Source organism: Dufourea novaeangliae, unplaced genomic scaffold, assembly GCF_001272555.1.
Source record: "Dufourea novaeangliae isolate 0120121106 unplaced genomic scaffold, ASM127255v1 scaffold60, whole genome shotgun sequence".
NCBI classification, from domain to species: Eukaryota; Metazoa; Arthropoda; class Insecta; order Hymenoptera; family Halictidae; genus Dufourea; species Dufourea novaeangliae.
In genome coordinates this window covers 1,978,271-2,000,743 of record NW_015373935.1, presented here as the reverse complement: position 1 = coordinate 2,000,743, position 22,473 = coordinate 1,978,271, and the positions used below count along the sequence as shown (strand labels likewise).

The 22,473-nt window shown below is 43.7% G+C and overlaps 1 protein-coding gene across 1 annotated transcript; it reads right to left on the bottom strand.

The window, feature by feature from the left end:
• Window positions 1-12,153: 12,153 nt before the first annotated feature.
• On the bottom strand, window positions 12,154-19,722 carry LOC107185323 (homeotic protein deformed). Its single transcript, XM_015572985.1, has 2 exons — window positions 18,801-19,722; window positions 12,154-12,833 (listed from the first exon to the last, which is right to left on the bottom strand). The coding sequence occupies exons 1-2, from the start codon at window positions 19,720-19,722 to the stop codon at window positions 12,154-12,156; spliced, it is 1,602 nt and encodes a 533-aa protein (XP_015428471.1).
• Between the last annotated feature and the right edge of the window lie 2,751 nt (window positions 19,723-22,473).

The window sequence follows — 22,473 nt, the reverse complement described above, 5'->3', positions numbered from 1 at the left end:
CAAATTCTGTTTCTCTAAAAAACTTACTTCCACGAAAGTGTCAACATATTTATGAAGCACTCTGTGTATTTGTTTCACCAACCATAATACCTACATAGAATAAGAGTCTCCTGATACGTCCTTCCTGTCACAGAATACTTTAAAAAAAATATTACCACCTCCCAAAAAATCACCCAACCACAAACAACCAAAAATTAAGAAGAACCAAACAATTAAACCAAACAATTAACCAACCAATACATTAAACCTGTGGTTCCCAAACAAAGTATTCGTCCTCGCCACAACAATTCCACCAATTCCACTAACACCTTACCACTCATTCCAACATCCAAAAATTCGCCCAAGCCAAGTACATAACACCGCTTCTCAACAAATCGCCTGCAACCCACGTGCCTCCTAGACACACTGAAAAATCCACATCACACACCTCCGCCAATGACGCCCATGGGCGTCATTGTTCACGACCGTGTCAAGACATTGACTTCCAACAAACCAAGCAACTCACCGCGCAGCTTCCGCCAAGGGAGCCTCATAGACCTCAGTTAGCCCCCAAAATAGAAACTAATTAATAACAAACCGTTCCTCGAACGTCGAGTCTGTTGCATCCGACCCAGCGTTCCCACTCGACGTGTCCGCGACACTGAGGACCAACTAGGGACGCGGTCCCTTCGTCATTTTTCACGAAAAACCGGGCCAGCATGTCTGTCGTGGCCGCGACAAACGTTCGACACGGTTTGCCTCGAGAAGGAACGACGGGAACACGCTGGCTGGAACAGTTCGCGTCTCGAAAGGCCAGCCACGGACGGCAGAGAAAAAGGAATTTAATGAATTATAAAGACTCTAGACCAGGGTCGGCACGGAAGGGTGAGCGAAACGTGGGTAGGGGTTGGGGGTGGGGAGGGATTGGCAGTCGATCCAGGCCGGAATTAAAACGGGGCCGTCCGTCGTCGGCGCTGCGGTGCCGATCCGTCTTGGGGGTTTTCTTGCGCCCCCGGGCTCGGCGCTGAACCTTCGACCGTTCTGGAAGGAGGGTCCAGAAAAGAGTTCGGAAAGCCAGAAGAAAAAGGAGCTGCGAGACGCGACGGTGGACGGCGAGTAGGAGGATAAAGGGGGTCGAGGAGGGGATGGCTGGAGGTTGAGGCGATGGTACTAGGGGACTTGATGAGAACGGCTGGTGGGGGAGGGTTTCCGAAACAGCTCGCCGCTATCTCGACTGATCCGATCAAGATTAATGAACGTGCGGCTTGCGAGTCGAAGCGAAGCCTTTGCGCCGCCCAGGCTGCTCTCCTCTCTCCCTCTTTCTCTCTCGCGAGCTCTTTCTCTAGGTTCAACCGTCTCTGTCTTTCTTGCGACGCTCTCCTTTTTCACTCTGATTCTCTTTTTCTTACCCCGCCTGGCCCGCCGATCTACGCAGGGGCAGCGACTAGCGACAGGTAACGTCGACGAGTCCTCGTAATAGCGCGGTTCGCGGTGGCTGGCTGCCCGAGTACCGTTTGCCAGCTCGATGTTCGTTCAACGGCGGCCTGGCATCGTTCGGGAGGGAGTTATGAACGTGATATTCTCGGGACTTTGTCGTGGTTGGGTCAGTTCTGCTGGTAGAATCCAAGAGAGAGTTTGTACAGTGATTCCTCGATTAATACGACACGAGCAACGGTGTTATTTCTTATGTAGAAACAATGAAAACAGGGTAAACAGAAGCTAAGCAGAGGCTTGGGGTAAAAAACAAATTTATGAGGGACTGAAAACTTTTCTGTCTTTCCACGAATGCTTCGAAGTGGACCAGAGTTTGTCGCACTCATCGAGATATTACTGTACTGGTGGGTGGTGGATGGAGTGTGGATCTTATTGAAGGGTTCCTGGATTAAATTATCTTAGCATGTAGTATTGTTGATAAAATCGACGAAATGAAAGGTAGTACTAGGTCTAGGAAGAGTATGGGACTTACTGCAGGGTTTCTAGGGCTAAGCCACCTTAGCAGGGAATGTTGTGGGGACTTTGTCGACGTAGGTCCAGTAGTCTTGATAGAATCGATGGGATGAAAGTTAGTACTGCACCTCCTCCAACGTGTCGAGTCAGTAACTATAAACACAGGGAGCTGATGATCAGTTGGATCGACCAAGGACATAGACAGTTGCCAGCCAATAGCTTAGCTTTTGCTAACATTAGCCAAACGCAAATGTTTTGGTTACTTTTACTGACTAGTCACGTTGAACAGACAGTAGGTCTAGCATTTCCAGGATTAAACTACTTTGGCAAGTAATATTGTAGGGACTTTGCCGATGTTGGTCCAGTACTGCTGGTAGACTCGGCAAGATGGGAGTTAGTAATAAGTCCAGAAGGAGTATAGGACTTACCGAAGAGTTCTTAGGGTTGAACTACCTCAACCAAAGATTGCACAAGAGAAGCAAGCGACACCAGTTACAGACAGTAAGTCCCTGATCATTAATTCAAGACAAGATCGTTGCACTAATTCAAACCATACCATACCCCAGCTAGCAACTAAAAGATGAGCAGTCAGTGATACAGACATTGTAGCTAAAATTAATTGATTATTCCATCCCCGACACACCAATTCATCCGTAGAGACTAGAATACAATCGACCCGAAGGCAAAACAGGTTAAGTCCCGTAACATTTGTCAGGCGATATCGTGTCCAATCATCTAAATGCATTAACGAAACAGGAATCGTAATGAAGTCGAACAGCGATATTTATACAATTTCACTTGTCGACGGAGATGACGACGGGACAGTTCGATCACAGTGGGAACGGTGGTCGATACGAAGGAAAGTTAGAAGCGTACGTATTGGGATTGGCAGGGCAGATAAAGCAACGGTAGCAGCCCAGTAGCCGGAACTCGTCTCTTTTTTGTAACGTCCGGCTACTTGGAGAGATAGATGTGTCACCAGGACCGTGAAGGGGGGAAATAAAAATACACGGTCCCCTACCTTCCCTTCCCCTCGGTTCGATGGTTTTAATTAATTCTGAGGATCGACGCGACCGCCCGTGTTAACTTTCCGGGTCCCTCGCGGCTGCATCAGCCGCGCGTGTCCTCGATCGCTACTGTGCAACAACACCGGGACTCGTTTAACCGCCTATGCTAGAAACGCCCTCCGGTCTTCTTGTAATTTCCGCTACTGAACTGGGCACCTGAAATACTCGTGGACACCGATAAATCTTGATTCCATGAAAATTTTCTTCTCAGTAACTCGTTGGAAAATTTGAAACGAACGCACTCACATTTTGTAGTATCTTCTTTTTGGTCGAAAATGGATTAACTCGATTGTAACTGGGTACTTTCCCAGGTCATGAAAGCTGCATCCTCTGACAAGTGATTTAACATTGGAATTACTGGAGATGAATGTGTTTCTAGATATATTTGTTATATTGGTGGAAGGAACAGATTATTGGAAATATGCAAATGGATAAATTGACGTGCTTTGTCACTCACATATTGCAATAAAAATTATGAGATTTTTGTAATTTTTATAGTCATTTTGACCGATTTGGTAGTTCTAGTGTTAAACTATTGATTTCTGTCACTTCATCTGGAACAAGAGGACTTAAAGGCATTACGACTAAAATTATTATCTATCACTTGAAGACGTTAGGACCAAAATTTTTACCTAAACGACAGGAATTATCTTTCAAATTGTCTCATGTTTCAAATTTTTCACGAAACGTAGTCTCCCAACCTCAAATGCTAAAAATCATCCTTCCATATTATTATTATTTAAAGTCTCAGACGGTCTCGGTTCGGCTCAATTCCGACCAGGTCACGGACTTTCCTCCTGTATCTTTCTGATCGAGCCGGGCAGCGCTCATCGGCCGCGATTAACATCATTAGTATCGAACACGGTGATGAGGTGTCCGCGGTGTATGCGGGCACGAATCTAATTTCACCGAGGGATCCCCTCCCCCTCGACGACACGGGGGCTCCTGTTATCTTTAGTTACAGCCTAATGTGTATTTGAGATGCGAAACTGCCTCCGGGGGGATGTCAGTCAGTCGACGGAGCGAACGTAAAGTGACGCGACGAACGCGGAAGACCGTGGAGGGGTGGCGCGAAGAGGGAGCGAGTAGGATGCTTTGTAATTACGGGGCCTGATAAATGGAATCGTGACTAGTTAATCCCCTCCAATTACACATAATGGGGATCCCTCGAATCCCGTCATTTTTCCTATTTTCGAAATTCGACCGATCGCGATCGTCGGGATTGGACAGGTGTTGTTTTTTCGAGCCAGGTGTCTTTCGAGAAATGAGGAGGATCTGGAGTTTCAGAATAAAGTGAACGTGACTTGCAGCTGAATTCGATGCGTATGCACTGTTAAGAAGGTAACTGTAAATTGTAGTGATAACGAAATCTAGTATGATCGAGGAAGACTAATATTTTGAAACGAGCCTTGTTAGTATACTTCGTCTTAGTTAATACTATGCTAGAAGTCAGTAAAAAAGGTCATGTATGTTTGGTTTAAGGTTTATATGTTCACTTCGTCTAGTCTGTAGAACATACTGCGCATGATTAACTTGAAGATACTCGAAACAAAGAATCGTGCGTCGCAGTCGCTTTGGCCAACAATACTTTTCAAACGGATTTTTCGAAAACATATAACTTTGCTGTTCACCTCGGGTCTATATGGTCCGAAATAAAGATTATATTTCAATAGATTATATTCAATATTCAATACATGTCACGCCTACCACATATGTAATTCCAATTTCTTCGGAACAAATCATTTCAAAGTTCCAAATAATTTTATCCAAAAGGGTACAAACGTAAAGAATAACTGAGGAGTATATCGTAGTTAATATTCTTAAAAAGATCCAGAAACCTATTACAAAAAAGAACATTAATTTTGAGACTTCACAAAATTCGTTCTTCAAATACTGGAAATTTTACTATTCGCGATTGCTATCGATTTTCCGCAAAAAAACCAGCCATTAGGTCCAGCGTCCAGAATCGACATGGAATCGTCTAAACGAAACTTCGAGGATTTTTCCATCGCGTTGTAACGGAAAGCAATCGGTTCTCCGCGGTCGAGATATACACATCCGTCCGCGAACCTGGATTCGCAATCGCCTTAAGTAGTGCAACGCTGACAGTTTCCCGGTGGATCATTTATCAGTGGGAAATCGCGAGGCAGGTTGCGCAATCGGAGCGTGTGTGTGGTCAGAAACCCGTTAAATCTTGACTACGGTAGCGAAAAGGGGGACAGAACACAGGGGGATGGTGGGGGTGGAAGGTGCGAATTTCACGTTGTTTGTCCCCGGAGTTTGCCAAACGAGCGATTCACTGACCACCCACTGTACATTTTGCGCCGTACAGCTTGTAGATCCGCGCGATTGCCTGGGCGGACCCGGACGAAATGACCGGGCGCGTATACGGATCATTTGTCTCTCGGTGCAACGAATGTGGAACGCGGCCGTGTAGGTGGAACAACGCCTGGCATGAAAATAGGGTCAAAAATCGTGTCGTGGTATCTGATAACGCCTGCCCCGGAAGGTGTTTCGCGTTTGCAGAAAATTTCTTGTACCCTCGCGAGCAAACTCGACTTCCACTAGGGAAAAAAGTTTCTTTTTTTATTCTTCCTTGAGTCTTTACAATTTGTCCAGGTGTGGACATTCGGTGAGAAACTATTTAATTTGTGTACTTAGACAGAGGCAAATTTAATTTTAAAATGTTTTATAGTCTCGGTCGATGCGTAATTGATGAAGTAGTTGACGAAATAACACGGGCATTGTGTTCGGTTAAGACCATTTCGCTTTAGAACAATCAACTGGCCAGCCTATTTGCCTTAATTCATGCCTAACACAATCTATATCCGAGAGTGGCTTGTAAGGGTATTCAGCGCCGGAAGACAACGTGGCTCGGTTGTACGGATAACGGAGCAGTGTATAGATCTTGCAATTAGCTGCTCTTGCATGGTTCCTTCCTCCTTGTCCGTCGAGAACCTCCCTGTTAATCTTGTCGCCGCCGCCGGTACAGTCTGCGTTTTTACGTACGCTCGACGAGACTGACTCGACACGCGCAACGAAATTGTAATAGGTTGTGTTTACATTGAACTTGATCGCCTGTAATCAATGATATACACTGCAATTAAACTGTAATTAAATGTGATCTTCAATTTGATACTCTGTTCTGTAAACATATTTATTCTGAGCAATTCTTTGGCTTAATTTCTGAGAACTTTAAAAATTTATTTTATATATAACATCTTATCTATAATCTTCTGGATATATATTTTGTAGCTTAGGATTCTACGATGGTGTGGATCAACTGAACTTTCTCCAGACTCGTGGAAAATTTTACTTAATATTGTTACCCCTGTATTAGGTGTATTCAACTGATTATATGCGAGTAGTAAGAGTGAGTTATAATAAACACGAGTGGTACAAGCTACTCCATTCAGTTTGGAATTCTACTCAAGTAACTATATTGAGACTGAACGCTTCAAGGTGCTACTACTGCTTTGTACACGAAACTTTCAAGAAGATATATTATATACATGTTACTATTATCACCTGAAAAATCGATCACAGGCTTCATCAGAGCCATGAGACTTGCACGGTCCGATATCATATGGTAGCACTGCTACCTCTTTCCTGTGTAAGTTGTGTCCTTTTGAAAAAATGATCCAAATGTCTCACAAACATCGCAGCTAGGTTCCATGAGGAGTCGAGTGACACATCAGTATTACTGTGTACTGATTTAATAATCACGAACTAAAAATTTTCATTGATCAATTACATAATTACAAAACTGCACCAAAAACATTGGAGCAATTCACCCATAAAGTTACAACTTACACTGAAAGGTCTCAAGACCTATCATAGCCTTTATGCAACCAATCTGAAACTCAAATATCATCAACCCCTAGTCAACTACACTACTTAATCTACCAAATCCAAACACGATTCTCCCTCAATCATCCCCTATCAAAAACAAAAAAAAAAAAAGAAAACGTATCCCAATATGACTGTCAGAGGAAAACGTTAACGTCCTGTTTAATGTCACGACCTATTTCGTTTCAGTGACGATGATCATCGGTGGAAAACCAGAACGTCGGTTGTTCCGAGCGATGATCACGGATCCGAACGAGGCACGCCGTACTTTCGATCCTGGGTGGTAGCAGGTTATCTCGACTGTTGGCCGGGCTGCTGGTTGCATGGGCGGAGGCACGGTCGTGCAGACGGCCCCTCATTCGCTTTCCGGGTACCACCCTTCTTTTCGAGGCTGCTGCGGCATATCCCCCGGCCCGGGCTGCGGCAATCATGCACGTGCTCGCGCATGCGCGGACGCGGCAACGCCGCACGCATGGGCGCATACACACGAATATACGTATATACGCGACCGCGTAGGCGGAGGTGGAAGGGGAAACCCCCCTTTAGCTCGGAGATGCTCGAATTTGATGTCGCCGCGATGGTTGTAAACCATACTCTTATGTAATGATTAGACTGCGGATTTTTATGCGAAATAAAAGTTTCTAAAGTAATTTATAAAGACAGGAGCAATCGGAGAAATTTATTCTCCCTCTTGAGTGTCTTGGTTTCAGGATAAAATAGAAAACTCGTTGGATCCGATACAAGTTTTCTTTTTTATTGTATTTCGCAAAAGCTATAAATGCAGAAAATCCGCAGTCTAGTAATGATATTTAGACAGAATGATTTGAAGCAAAAGAGTCGACGAATTTAACACTCAATTGTCCCTTGTGTCAATGGAAGCAATAAAATATTTTTCTTTTAAAAAATTATGTTATTTTCTCGTGTATTGGAAAGTTTAGCTGAGACTCTGTGACTTTTATTTTAAAGAATTTGGAAATTGAACTATTTATCTGTTTATTATATTAAGATTTCACCACTTTGTCAATTTGCCACTGAAGGACAAATTAGGTTGGAAAAATGCGAGAGGGATGAGGGTTAGGGAATATTTATGTTAAGCACAGAAAAAAGACTTGGGCGTTAAAGGTTCTCGTTTGAGGTAGTTAGAAAAGTAATTCTTGCAAGAATAATACAGGATCAAGAAGGATGTTCAATTACACAACTTTTGTGTTAGAATGGAACCCTGATTGTATGAAATGTGATACGAAAATGTTAGATTTATTCCTTATGAAAAGGTAAGTCGAAAATTTAAAATAAAAGTTTGTAAATGGGACTTGATTTTGGAGAAAATTAACTATGAATGTGCTGCGCGTGCATTCGTGCTTAGAGTAAGTAGAAATGGTACGTAATGAACAGACACGTTAGCCGAATCCTATTGAATGGCACGCATACTGAACGAATATTCTACTTCGATTGCCTCGAAAATGAAACCTCGTATGAAACACTTTTATTATACAATTTCGACTCATTTTCATGACAAATCAGTCTTGTAGGTTGTACAACAAGTAATGGATCATCATGTATAAATAGTGCAGGTCATCCGGTGTGTCATGAACTCCTGTCCATTCTGTTCTCACCTAACAATAAGTCGATCTATATTTACTGAATATGCTTCGTTAATTTTAGTGAGCACAATGTATTCCTAAATTCGATTCTGTTTATTAAATCTCCCTGCATATTACAGATATATCGATAATAAAACGAAGTGCCATGTTATGTTCAATAGGTTGAATTTTAAAAATGCATATTTAATTTTCTTGAGTAACTGATTAACTCGAATTTCAGACCTACAATTCTAAGAATTTCATTACTGTCAAATAATGTTAAGTATACGAAATGGTTGTCATTATGTGAAAATAAACAAATGCCTTCATGATCACACAACTTGAGAGGGAAGCTACTTTATAGCAAATTCATGTAAGTCATAAATTACATTTTGTGCCTGATATCATTAAATGTGATGAAAAAGCTACGATCAAGTGTGAAACTTTTTAATTTGATTAAGTTATTCACCAGCGATGTTGCAGCTACTGCGGCGCGTCGGTCGGTTTTATCGCCATGATTCAGAAGCAGCATTATCTCGTTATTTTCTTTAATATATTTTCCAGCAATAGGTATTGCTTTTCGAATGGAAATGATTTATTATGCAGACTCTGTAAGCGGTAAATTTATGCACACAATTTTGCATACGTAATAGGGATGAGATACTGTCAACGCTGTCAAGTAACAAGTTTACCTCGACTGGTTGGCTATCGTTTGTTTCCTGCGCGATGTGTCGCGCGAAAAAAAAAACTGATAAAATGGCGTTAGTTAGCAAATCCGCAAGCCAGGAGAAATAATCGTTTTTCGACTTATTGAAAAATTATGAGGTAACGAAAAAGTATTTAAACCGTAGGAACGCTGTGGCTCCTTCAACGAAAAATTGCATAGCTCTGATTATACCATGAGCTACAAAGAAAAAGTAGATAATGTGACGTAAAAAAAGTTTAAGCACAACGTCTTCTAGTAAAATCATCATTTTAAAAATAGTTGACTGTGAAGTTTGATGGTCAACGATATTTGCACAGTTGCTTAAAAGAAAATAGCGTACTTGATCATAATTGAACAACTAATAAACGATAAACCTATTAAAGCAAATTTGACTTTTTTAATTATTTACTTCTCTACTATATCACCATATTACGATACATCCTTTATAGCCAACTCAAGAGTACGTTTCCTTTGCAATATTTCAAGAAATTTATGATTTCTGTATAACTAAAGATCCATATGTTTACCAACGATATGAACTAACAGAAATAAACTTAAACAGGGGTTCTTTTGTGTCGTTCAAGAAACACGGCGTTATCGTAAATTACGAAACATTTATTTATTGATTTATTTACTTCACGATTGTATTTTGATCGATCTCTACGATCAATATAAACATAAGCATCGGAGTGTGCCCAGATACGGTTCTTATCGTACAGGCTATATACATTATCGATAGAATATCAAGGAATATAATGTCACACTTAATAGAATGTTCTCGGTAAACTCGTGCGGTTCGTCGCTTAAACTCGCTAATTACATCTAGGATCGCCACTCTTTCTCTCTCGCTCTCACTCTTTAGAATTAACGGTGTCGCTTAATGCCTTAATACAACTACGTTTCCCTATATCAATAATCTGATAAACATCGTTTTGGTATATTCGTCACAGCGGCTCTGTGCAGTTAATCGTTTGATTGCTACTCTTCCTCCGTAGTTACAGCTTTCCAGCATACGCCGGTCGACTACTGAACCATTTACACTAACTTGGTCGTTCTTGCGTTACTTTCCTCGATAAAAATAGACATCATCTCGGACCGATATTTACAACGTGCACGTGACGTGAGGTACTCGCGGAACTCACTCTGGTTTCATCTCGATAAAATGGCGGCGTCTGACGACCTACGCGTCTGTGTCTCGTCTGACGAATACAGGAAGTTTCTACTTCGCCGGACGAGGCCTCATCTATGGGGATAAAAGAGCAACCGTTCAATTAGCTTCAATTTTACGTCGATTAAACGAACGTTCGACAGTGAATATTTAAAAAGAAAAACAGAATATCTGGAGAAAGGAACCTCTACGAATTCTATTTCTAAGCTAGTTTAGCCGAATGTGTATAACCCTAGGATTTTATTATTTCGCTTCTAAATCCGGCTTTACTGTTCCGAGTTACGCGGAAATAGTCTCACGTCGCGTTTTTCTCACCGTTTCTGTTTCCTTTACAACGAATCCACGGTGCGCGCAAGCTTCGATGGATTCACTAGTATCCGTTAAATAAAGCACAGTCGAGTGTTTCGCAATTTTAATGGCCCTTCGTCGAACGCTCAAGATGCCTCAGGACCGCACATTTATGTAATATCATACGGAATTATGGATGCGTTTTAAATCACAATAGCGATAAGACTTTCTTTACACGACTATATACAGAATCAAGTGCCCGGTTGTATTTACAGATTCACGTGTATCGTGGAACAATTATGATCTCCTTTCGTCGATTTCCTTTGCTACCGTAATTATAAGTCTGCCGGGGGTCGTTACTAATCGGATCACAGCTTTCGACGAACGAAACGTCACCGGTGAACATTCGAGGGATTCTATTTACCATCGTCAAAATCGAGGATCGTAATTATTTGCAATGTAACATCTAGAGAATTTTTACTCAATCATCGCTGATAATCAAAATTCCCCGGAATATGGAGAACTCGGCGGCAAAGAAGCAATTCAGTTCGACTAATCGAAATAAGAAACATTGAATGAAAACGTACCGGGTCAGAAGTCTCTCGAAAATTGTTATTCAGACTCGAGCATCACCACTAACCGAGAGCCGTTCACAAAAGTTTAAATTATCTTTTTCACTTCCTTTGCACCGGTCAAAGTCAAAACTCCATTTTCGAACTCTATTCCTTTCACTTGAATACACACGAATATTATCCTTCTAGTTTCTCACTCACTCCTCGAGTACTCGAAACACGCATCGTTTGAAGTACTTTAACAAGAACCCTCGATGAAGTCTGAACAATATCGTTCCCAAGAATTAGACCGACACGATCAGCGTTGCTTCCGCTGGAGACGACTGGAACAAGTCTATCGGTACGCAACGTCTGAGACGAAAAAGCGCCAGGAGATTGTAGAGACCGACTGATGCCGCCAGCGAGTTCATTTGTTTCAATATCCCGATCGTCTCGCGTCTATCATCCGGATGACGGTGACTCGGCTGTAATTCTGAAAGCGAGCCGCAAGGATACCTCGTGCTGTCCTTTACGCATTCAGGTCACCGTTCCGATCCGACCCACCATGGACGATCGATTCCCAAGAATTCACAAACCGTAGTACATCTGGTCGAGGAATTCCGAAACCCAGCAGGAAATCATCATCGTCTACCAACGATGTTCGTCCAGTAGCTAGCGATGTAACATAGAAGAGGATCGCGTCACTTCCGGGCTTCTACGTGTCCCGAGTCTTTTTCTAGCCCCCGATGGATCCATCCATCAAGCAACGATTCAGTCATGTTAGAGGAAGGATCAGAGGATGACGCGGTATTAGAGTTCTTCCCCGTATAAAATCCCCCCGACCCTCATACGTCTGGGTCTGACTTTAGCCCCTGATCACAGCTACAGTCCAATACTCTTTAGCCCCTCCCCCCCCCCCCCCCGAAGTCGACTGATTCTAGGTGCCCTAGGACCTGACTACGAGCAGCCTCCCGTGAACACTGAACGGTCCAGCGCGATACGATTCCACGGACGGATGTTACAGCGCCGTCAGCCCGTAATCGGACTTTATCGCCGGTGGCGGAATTGGCGCCGAGACCTGGGACAATCCGGTGGGACTGGTTGCAGGGGCGAGGGGACTGATACTTCCGGAGCCTATGTGGCCCAACGGTCCGCCGGGAGGTCCCTCCATCATACCGCTCACATGATGATGACTCAGCTGGGCCTGTAGATGAGCCAGGGGATGCGGGTGACCTTGGAAGCTCGGATGCACAACGTTCGTATGCGGATTTTTTTGAACATCACCCATGTCCAGACCGACGTTCGAGTCCAAACTGCTGTCGATCCCGCTCGAAGGGGAGTTGTTGTTGTTCTTTCGTTGGCTGTTGTTGTTCCCAGTCGCGAGCTTCGTCCTCGAACCGGCGGAGGTGGTCTTGGACGGTTTCGCTGAGGACGGCGCCGTCTGACCGTTCGCGTTCTTCCTGCGCACGTTCTTCGTGTTCGGCAGCTTGTTGTCCTTCTTCCACTTCATTCGACGGTTCTGGAACCAGATCTTTATCTGCCGCTCGGACAGGACCAGGGTATGAGCGATCTCGATACGTCGCCGTCTCGTCAGGTACCTATTGTAATGGAATTCCTTCTCCAGCTCGAGGATCTGGTGCCTCGTGTACGCGGTCCTCTGACGTTTCGGCTCCATTCCCGGCTGATACGAGCCGTTCGCTGGAAAGAACCAAACAGAGAACGGGGTATGTTAGTCGGTCGGTCGAACGTCTGGGTCGGAGGATGTTTATTGCGAGGGGGACTGCTTGGACGACGTGGCATCGCGACGGAACGCGTCGCCTGGAATGGCCTAATGGGTGTTGAGCAAATTCAGAGCACGTGGCTAAGCACATTAACGCCTCAGGTGACTCTGAAATTAAGGGTGACTCGAAAGGTTCAGTCTTTGGAAGATGTATCGATTGATGGAATTTTGTTTTGAATTACAGCATCGGCCTACTGGTTCCAGTGATCTATCATTCGACATCTTCTGACTAGTCCATAGAATTTGATCAAACTTTCAACAACTTAGTAGTTCTCTGATGTCACACTCCCAGATTGATACCCCGAGAGTCATGATTTGGGAGGAAAGTACAAGTTTCTCACGATTTAGAAACTTTTCATTGCGGAATTGAGGTGAGTGCACAATTGTCTCTTTGATGTATACCAGTGATGGCTGAACCTTATTAGGATAGAAGCCATATGTCGCCTATCAAAAGTACAATCGAGAGCTGTACCCCCTTATTGGGGCGGTAGTAAATTATGAGTTGCGCTTACAATTCGTATGTACCTATATCACGCTGCATAATAAAGACTTAAAAAAATGTTACATATATGTAGTATGGTATTAAGCTTACGAACAGATATTGTATGTATAGAAGAACCTTGTGTAGCCAGGGAGTTGCAATTTTGCGCAAAAGTATATATTACCTTCAATAAAATTGTTGTTCATTTTCGAAAAAACTTCAACTGTCCGAACAGTAAAGGATTGTCAACGATTTTGAGCGACACTGAACATGTGTGATTAATATAAAGACTGTTATGTTCGAAATCATTTTTCACCCTGTTTGCACACATTCCTACGTGCCCAGTTTTTCTAACTTGAAATGGATTTCCCTGGCGTGCAGCAGAAAATTCCACGTAACCATTTTGACCTTGCGTGTTACGATAAAATGGCAGAACAAGTGTCCGTGTGTGCACAGGGAATCATTCGTCGATAATGTCGCATAACTCTCTGCTTGGGTATGCACGAACCGTCCTTTTCGCTCATATTCCATTATTCTTATCTTGCCGTCGCGGTCGACTTGTCTCGCGTACATACTGAAGCGTACAGTGTCTTACAAACAACCCCGTGAGTAATCTATCGAGAACACCTGCCGCCCTCTTCTCGCTATTGCCCATAATTTTTGCAAATTTCTTGGAACAATTTCACGTCGAGGAATACACATTAAGGAAAGGGGAAAACTTTTCAGGATCTGAGACGAAAAGAATATCTAATAATACCTTGAGCTTGAAGAAGAAAGTGACAAATCTTTTATTTAAAGAAACGTTCATTTACTTGACAAGTTTCGTTTGTAATATTAAACCTTCTAAGAAATAATCCACTGTTAGATATTCTATGACATTCCATACCACTTCCACCATGAAAATAATCGGGAATATATCTTGAATTTAAATTATACCGTCAATTTCTTCATTAATGCATTCGATAATTGCGTGACCTTCCTGTCGAAATTCTTGCCAGCAACGAAATGCGTTCGTAAAGTGAGCATTTACCTGGCGACAACCGGGATCATTACAAGACCTATTCCAGCGTCGATTCTATCGTGGAAATCGAGAACGATCGCCGTGTCACCGTCAGTAAACGTTGCCACAGCCGTCGCTGCAGAACATGCGATCGGTGATTGTAACCGATAAAGATATAGGTACCTATGGACGGCGTACACCAACACCGTGAGGCGACGTTCTCTTAAGAAGCGTAATAATAACCGGGTCTACATTTCACAATCGATGGACCAATGTTCCCAAGGCCGAGAGATCCGTTCAACCGTCGAGTGGCCGATGGTTGTCGAACTTGAACGGGGATTACGGAGCAAACGTCTTTTACTGGTCGAAATGTTTGAGAAGACGATAATGAAGACGCGTCACTTGGAAATAAACTCGATTCTACGGAGCTGGAGCACGCGAAGAGTCGAAGCAATGGAACATTAAATTGTATCGAAATGGGGATAAGATCTTCTGGAGCTTATTGCTTTGACATTTTCATTAACGAGGAATTATTTTTAATAACATTGAAGGTTCAAAATATTTTATGTCTATTTTCCTCGAGATTTTACTATCTGATAGGATTACACTCGAGTCTACCAGTTCATTCTAATGGAAAATTCTCTGTTTTCATTGTTTTACCTTCCTATGCATAATCACTTTTTTCTCACTCACTTTTTCCTCGGTTTATCTGTCTGAATCAAATCCCTCTTTGTCTTATCCAGCAGTTTACTACATCGAGTCGCTATAAATATTCTAGAACGACCTAGAACAAGTTCTGTATGATACTACAACCTCTTGTTATTACACTGATCAATATTAAGTATTAGGACACTTATCTTGCTGAAAGTTAGAAATAAATATCGTTCAGAGGATATTATTAGGTAGTAACATATCAAATGTTCATTAGAACGCCTTAGTTTCTTCACCTAGATTGCATCAAGAGTTATATCCTTCGTCTGCAGAATGACTACATAAAATTGAATGTCGACCTCTGCTCTATTGTTTGGTGTATCTTTTTTTTGATATAATATTTGGAATATAGCTCTTCAATATTTTCTGTGCCACGGTACAATGAATACATTCTCTTTTTGGAGATTAAACTCGGTCACTCCGTAGCTAACGCGGCATACAATACTAGTACAATTTTTGGGGAAGGTAAACCAACGTATTATTCGTTATTGGTTGTCTAAATTTCCTTGTAGCGATAACAGTCATGAAAATTAACCTTTGAGGAAGATTCGAAGGTCTCGGTGGAATCAGATCAAAGAAACCTGCAGAACTTGCAACGCAAATTGATACAAGTGTTATGACAGTATCAAAACATTTGAAAGTAAATCGACAAGATGAAAGAACTCCAAATGTGGGTTTCCCATGAACTGAATAAAAATCATTTCATACATTACGACCTAATGAAGCTCAATGGTTAACGTTTATGCTACTATGAAGTAACAAACATAGCCCAAATTACATAATAATACAATTTATACGAAACACCCTATTTTCTTCGTACAAACCAAGTGTCTTAATACCTATAATTTCTGAAGTACCTCATTCTAATCTTCCAGTTCAATTTCATTTTTCTACCGATTTCCCAAACAACCAATCTCAACGAAATACAAAATTCTGACAAATTTCACTACCTTAAGAAACTAAATCGAGTCCCGAAGGAAGTTATCACAATAACCCAATCGTCATCGGCCAATATCCTGAGTACGGTGACACGGACGAAGGGATTCGTGCGTCGGTCCCAGGTCGTATCAAGCAACCGTCAATCCTCTACGGTGGCACGGCTAGAAGCGTTTCGTGGTGGTCCGTAGAACTCGATAGAGGAAACATGGGAGCGAGTTTCAGTTTAGAATCTGTGCAGACGCATTCCATTCCGAAGCTGACCGACGGTCTCGGGAATGCCCCACCTAACAGCCAGCAAGTCCGATGACCAGGCCTCGAAACGTTCAGAGGGGAGAGATTGCAGTCTCGGACAAGCCGACCAGGACACGCATACCAGACTTCGGAAGGCGATGGGCATCGAACCAGAGGGATTTTGAACCAACTACGGTCACCCGAGACAACTCGTTGTTTGCCAAAAAATGACGAGACTTCTTCGCGTGGAAATTACGCGTTCCGAGCGGCGGTGCAATTGTGGTCTCTTTGGGGGTCAACAGCTTTGAACTGTTTATAAACGCGACAATTATAGTGCTTGATGGACTTGAAATATTATTGGCAATCTTTCTGTTGGATCTGGTGGAAGTTCTAATTACAATGGTTCTTATTTTATTTGTCATTAAATGAATAAAAAAGTAATATGGTTGGATGCAGGATAAGTGCCAGTGTGGATAGTGTGGTGACAAGATGGCCGATTTGGTACAAGAAGATGACCGTTCTTGGCTGTTTTAAAAGAAAGAAAACTTGGGAAACTTATAATGAGATGTACTTCTGATATTGTAAGGGAAGTTATGAAGTTTGAATCGTCAATTCTCGAGAACAGTAGTAGGACTAATACAGGCAAGAAACTGTTCGTTGGTTAATCATTGAAACGTGTATATTTGAAGAATCAATAAAGCATTGTCGAACAATGAATAATATAATTTACATTTACTCCAATGAATTTATCCCTCACTTTCTTAAAATGTATCCATAATACAATAAAAGCCTAATGATGCTTTAATAATTAAGATGATCCACCTTTTAGATCGTAGGTTGCTTTAGGTAAAACATGATTGAAAGATCAAGCCAATCCATCAAGACGCTGTGTATGATTTTGAAGTTACTTTATATATTTTAAAAGAACCCTTTTTCTAGTAAGAAGCCGTCTACAAGATAAATATTATTTTTCAGAAAGTATCCGATGATTAAATACAATCGATTTACAACCTCACAAAATGTGTACTTGAACTTTCGATGACATCTAAAAAAAAAATAAAACCACAACTGTGGGATAACGTTCGAAAAAATCTCGTTTCACGAACAGCAAGCTGTGTTTCTTTCATCACAGACACTTTTTTTTTGTTACCTGGAAACATGAATTATGATATTCGGCTTTACAGCGATCCTATCCCAGTAGAACGAGCTCAAAGGGAAATAGTTGCAAGCTGGAATGAACAGCAGTTTCCCCCGGGTCAAAACCGAATAGAAATTTGAGGCTGCAAAGGCAGCCCAATTCTGAAGGATATTACGTTGCAAAAATTCCCTTTGAAGATTCATAATCCTTCTGCGAAACGCCTACCGTGGATTGGAAGGCTACGAGCGCGTTCAAGCGGCGCCATATTTATCAATCTTTCCAATGAAAATTACTTTATTCTAAATTACATGTATCTTTAATTAATAAAGGAAATGTGGAAATAATAATTTTACACTTACTTAACAAATAAAAGTACCACTACTCTGAACTTATTCTGGTTCAGTAATTTAAACTGTAATATTCTTGGAAGCTTCCATGAAAACTTGGGATTTTCGAAGAAAAAATTGATGCCATTAATAATATAATCAAGGACTCTTATAAGAAATTCACAAACGATAAGTAAACACGTTCTTAAGCCTCATTTCAGTGACAAGTACTTTCTATTTTGGTCCTGGTTCAGCGTCAAAGACTATTTACCCTAAACCGAAAATAGACTCCTGGCAATTTGTTCGTCGCTTGTGTATTTTGACTAGCTTTTGAAATTTCTTGTTTCTCCACCTGACATCCACAGGACCATGAAGAATGACGGGACCTTAGGGGTAACCGAATACCAAAGCTCTGAGAATCGCGCGCAGGTGAACGGAAGGTGCAACGATAAATTGCTGCTCATCAGTCTTCCGGCTCCTTCGGTAACGTGTCACCTTGCGACCGCAATATATATACATTAGTTTCACAGGTAAACTTAGCAATGATCCCCGCCTCTCGTCTTTTGTCGCGCACCTTGCTGCACCACGGTAAACGCGTACAGGCTATCATTTTTGCTGTCAGGAATTGGAGATTGTGTAGAGGTCGGAAGCCCAGCAAGATGCACCGTGAAATTAATAGACATCGTTTCGATGTAATGGAGAAAAGGTATAATAAAACCATATCGAATGAGACGAATGATACAAACGAAACGGCCAAATAAACCGGGGGTTATAAAAGCTTAGCAATGTCGCCAAGTGCTTAAGCCTAACCTTTTCCGTCGGATGGCGAGTACATACTACTGGCTCTCTGTTTCTTAATAAATAACCTCTATCCTAAATTTCGTCACCCGTTTCAAATCCATTCCTCGAATCCTACAGCTAGATTAATACCACAGCCTGAATATTAAAACGACTATCAGACCCGAACGATCAAATCACCCTTAAAATTGACCCATTACGCGACAGCCAATATCCAATCTCTCGTCCCCATCGTTCGCTACTTCGAAGGTCTCAACTCACCGACGCCGGCAACGTGAATCTTCTTCATCCACGGATAAATCACTCGATCCCCGTTGTCCTCGTCGTCGTCCTCCTCCTCCATCATACCGGGCGATCCGTCCATCATTTGATCGTCCTCCATGTCATCCTGATCGGAACCATCGTCCACGTGATGCTGCGACTGTTGTTGGTTCTGTTGCTGTTGCTGCTGTTGCGCGTTCTGTATGTGTTGGGACTGTTGACTGGCCGCCGATTGCTGTTGAAGGTCCGGCGAGTTATCGCGATGCAACTGGCTCGAGCTGACCGGGCTACAGGCATTGGTTTCATGCGGCGGTTGCTGCTGACTGGGCGGTTGATGATGCTGAAGACTGTCCGGCGGTTGCACATGATTCTGCATAATACCAGGGGACAGTGGAGTCGCGCCGAGGACAGTCGACGCGGACACAGGTGGCTGTTGTTGCGGTTGTTGCTGGTTCTGCATCGTGGATGGACACGTGAGAGGCGGTTGCTGGGCCTCGGGCGGCATCGCCAGGGCGCCGACCGCGTGATGATGAGGATGCAAACTCGCGTGATGAACGGCGTGCACTTGGTGATGAGGATGGTGCGGTCCATAGTAGCCGCCATAGCCGGCGTAACCGCCGTTCAACTGGACAGCGGACGACGCCCCGTACGGAGTGGACGCAGCCTGATGATGATGCTGATGGTAACCGTACTGCAACTGATGGGACTGAGGATGATTCAAATGGTGGCCACCCCCGCTGGCAGGAAAGAAGTCAGCACCGGTAGACGGGATGTAATTACTCTGACTGTACTCCTCGCTGGGTGGAAACTTCGGGTCCACCATCACGGATGTCGCGGCTAAATGATGAGCGCTAGCCGCTTGCTGATGCTGGTGATGATGATATCCACCGCCGGCGGATGGATTCATCAGGAACGAACTCATGTTTGCGACGATTGCTGTCGGTTCCTGGACACTTTAAGCTTTCAATATCGGTAGCACGTCACCTCTTGATGATCGATGTTAACAACACTGGTCTATTTCGATATACGTCCCTATCCGTCGCTTGTCCACGAGTTTAGTTCATAAAGTCACACGGTTCCATGGTAATATTCATTGTATCAGAACCGTACACACCGCACTGCACTGTGGCGACCCGTCCGACATCCTTATCCCCCGGCCCGCGAACCGAGAAACAGGGTGACTTTTGTCCACCGGAGGGGAAAGGGGTGAGCCGAAGACGGGTAAAAGAAAAGAAAGAAGAGTGACAGAAAGACCAGGGGGAGAAGAGAAAACGAGCGAAAAGAGCGGGACCACGGAGAGCAGCGGACTCCCGGTGGACAGCTGCTTATCCTCTCCTCTCCTTCCGCCACTTTTGCGATCTTCCACGAAGCTCCGCGGCCTCGTTCGCTCCTTCCCGCCCACCGAAGCCCAATTACCATACCACGTGACCGGAGCGCCGACCAATCAGAGCTGTTCCAACTCCGCGACCATGATGGATAGCGCGGCACGCATGCAACACGTGAGTGGCGCCACGAGAACCACTGCGGCAGGTGCACCAACCTCGTTCCTCGGAGCGCTGTCTCGAAAGCCGACGGTCACCAATTTCTCTTCCGCGACACCCGTTCTCTCACGACTTCGATATCTCTGTTTAACGTTCTCTTATGCGTTCGAGCACAAAAACACTTTTGCTAACCGACAAGGTTTCGTAACTCCCGAACAGAATGTATCCGGTACACTGTTTACTCTCGCGAAAGTGTCCAAAGCGGGGAGAGATCGATAAGAACCATTTCGAACACCAGAAAAGAAAATCCTGTTTCTATTCGAGCAGCAGATTCTGTTCACCGAGAGCACACTTTCTATCGTCCAAGCGACCGTAGGCCCGAGACGAAACAGGGAATCCGCGTTCCGACCGGCCAAGCTGTCAGAGAGCCATGAAAGTGAGCTCGTCCTGCCTCGGCAGAAACTCGTCTGGCAACTCCGGCCTGTTCCCAACTCCCTCCAGGTCCGCACGAGGCCGGCTGGCTTCGAGCCGTTTCGTAGGAGCCGGGGACAGCCCCTCTCCTCTCGTCGCTCCTCTCACGGACTCTCTCCCCTCCCCCCGTGACAGGCCAACCCCACTCCCTCGTTGCACGAGACCAACCCCTGCCACGGAAACCGTGGATCCTGGGTGCCCTTATGGGGCCATACTCGAGGGTTACCTATATAGAAACGGTATAGTCACTCCTACGGATTCTCCTTAACCCGCCTCCATCCTTCTGAAATCCATCTTAGCCAGCGGGTGTGCGTGTGTGTGTACGTGTGTGTGGTCAATGCTCGCCGAAACGATGCCGATCGTCCCTGATTTTATTGAGTTCGAACGGGGGTTAAATGATATACCCATGCTAATTGAGGGACGGTCGTCTGACGTACTGGCTTTTCTGACGGTTTCTCGCGTAACCGGTCGATTACGATGACAATTGTGAACATTTTCGAACGGTTTTGGGGGATGTTAGACCTCCAGAGGATGGGGGAATGCCTTGTGAATTGTAGGGGCTTGTAATAATTTCGAGAACTTTAGAATATGGGAAGATAATTGGGTAGAATTCTCTGCCTACAGCTCATCCAACAAGTCGAGTCAACAACCGTAAACAAAGGGAGGTGGTACACATTTAGGTGTGACAGATACACTACCAGCCAATAGCTAGGCTTAGCACGCCAATGTTTTGGTTATTTTTAATGACTCGTCCTATTGGATGAGGTATACTCTAATCTTTGGTACTATATGACGGAAGCAATAGTGTTTCAACTAAGAACCGTATACCAATACTTCATTCTCAACCCTCATTTCACCCCTAATTAGAATGTCTACTACAGTAACAAGGAACAATGTTAAAGACATGTTTTATGGATGTTCTATCGCATGGAACCGGGGATAGATCGCAACATCAGGGCTTCTCTGCCCGTGTATTACGTAAGACGCTTCGATGCGGTCCAAATTGAAAGTAATGGCTCCCGTCATTCTTTCGCCGCTGTGTTTATATTAGTGCTCTACAAGTGTCTCGGTCCTGCACTCGGTCAAGTACGTCTACTTGCGATCAGCTGCGCTGAGCGAAGCATATAAAGCGCCGAGTCATTATACAAAGAGCATACTCACTCTGTTTTGCCGTGGCACGACAATGGGCCGCGGCGGCCGGCGCGAGCCGAGGCTCGACAAACGACTCGACAAAGACGATCCGTAACTTTACTTTTACTCTCCCTCGTGACGATGTTCCCGTTGCTCCTGCATATCTCGTTCGGTTTAAGAACGGAATATGCCGGGGACGGTTGAGCCTCTCTTGCCCATTGTAGTACGGTGATGGTTCAGTTACAGGAATGGTTGAGACATCGAGACAATGCTCTGTCCACGTCGTGTAATTGAATAATTTAGGGACGCTGAGCTGTTTGAATAGGCACGTCATGCTTGGATGCACTACGATGTCGATTCTGTAGAGTTAGAATATGAGAAAAGTAGAACAATTTCGTGTGGTTTCGTATAGAAAAATATATTCTTTAGTTAGTCCCTTCAGTTGTTAATGTGGAAATTGAAAGAACAGTTTTTACTACAGCTATAATTAGATAAGTAATCCACTATTTTCTTTGAATAAAATTGTGAAATTATTTTAATTCAGAACATGAGGATGAGGATGCATTTCACTGGAGCAGCACAGTCTCTTG

Coding starts and splice junctions, on each gene's coding strand:
- LOC107185323 (XM_015572985.1), bottom strand. CDS start 19,722: ATGAGTTCGTTCCTGATGAATCCATCCGCCGGCGGTGGATATCATCAT. Junction 12,834..18,800: donor GATTCACGTTGCCGGCGTCG/GTGAGTTGAGAC, acceptor GGTTCTTTCCAG/CGAACGGCTCGTATCAGCCG.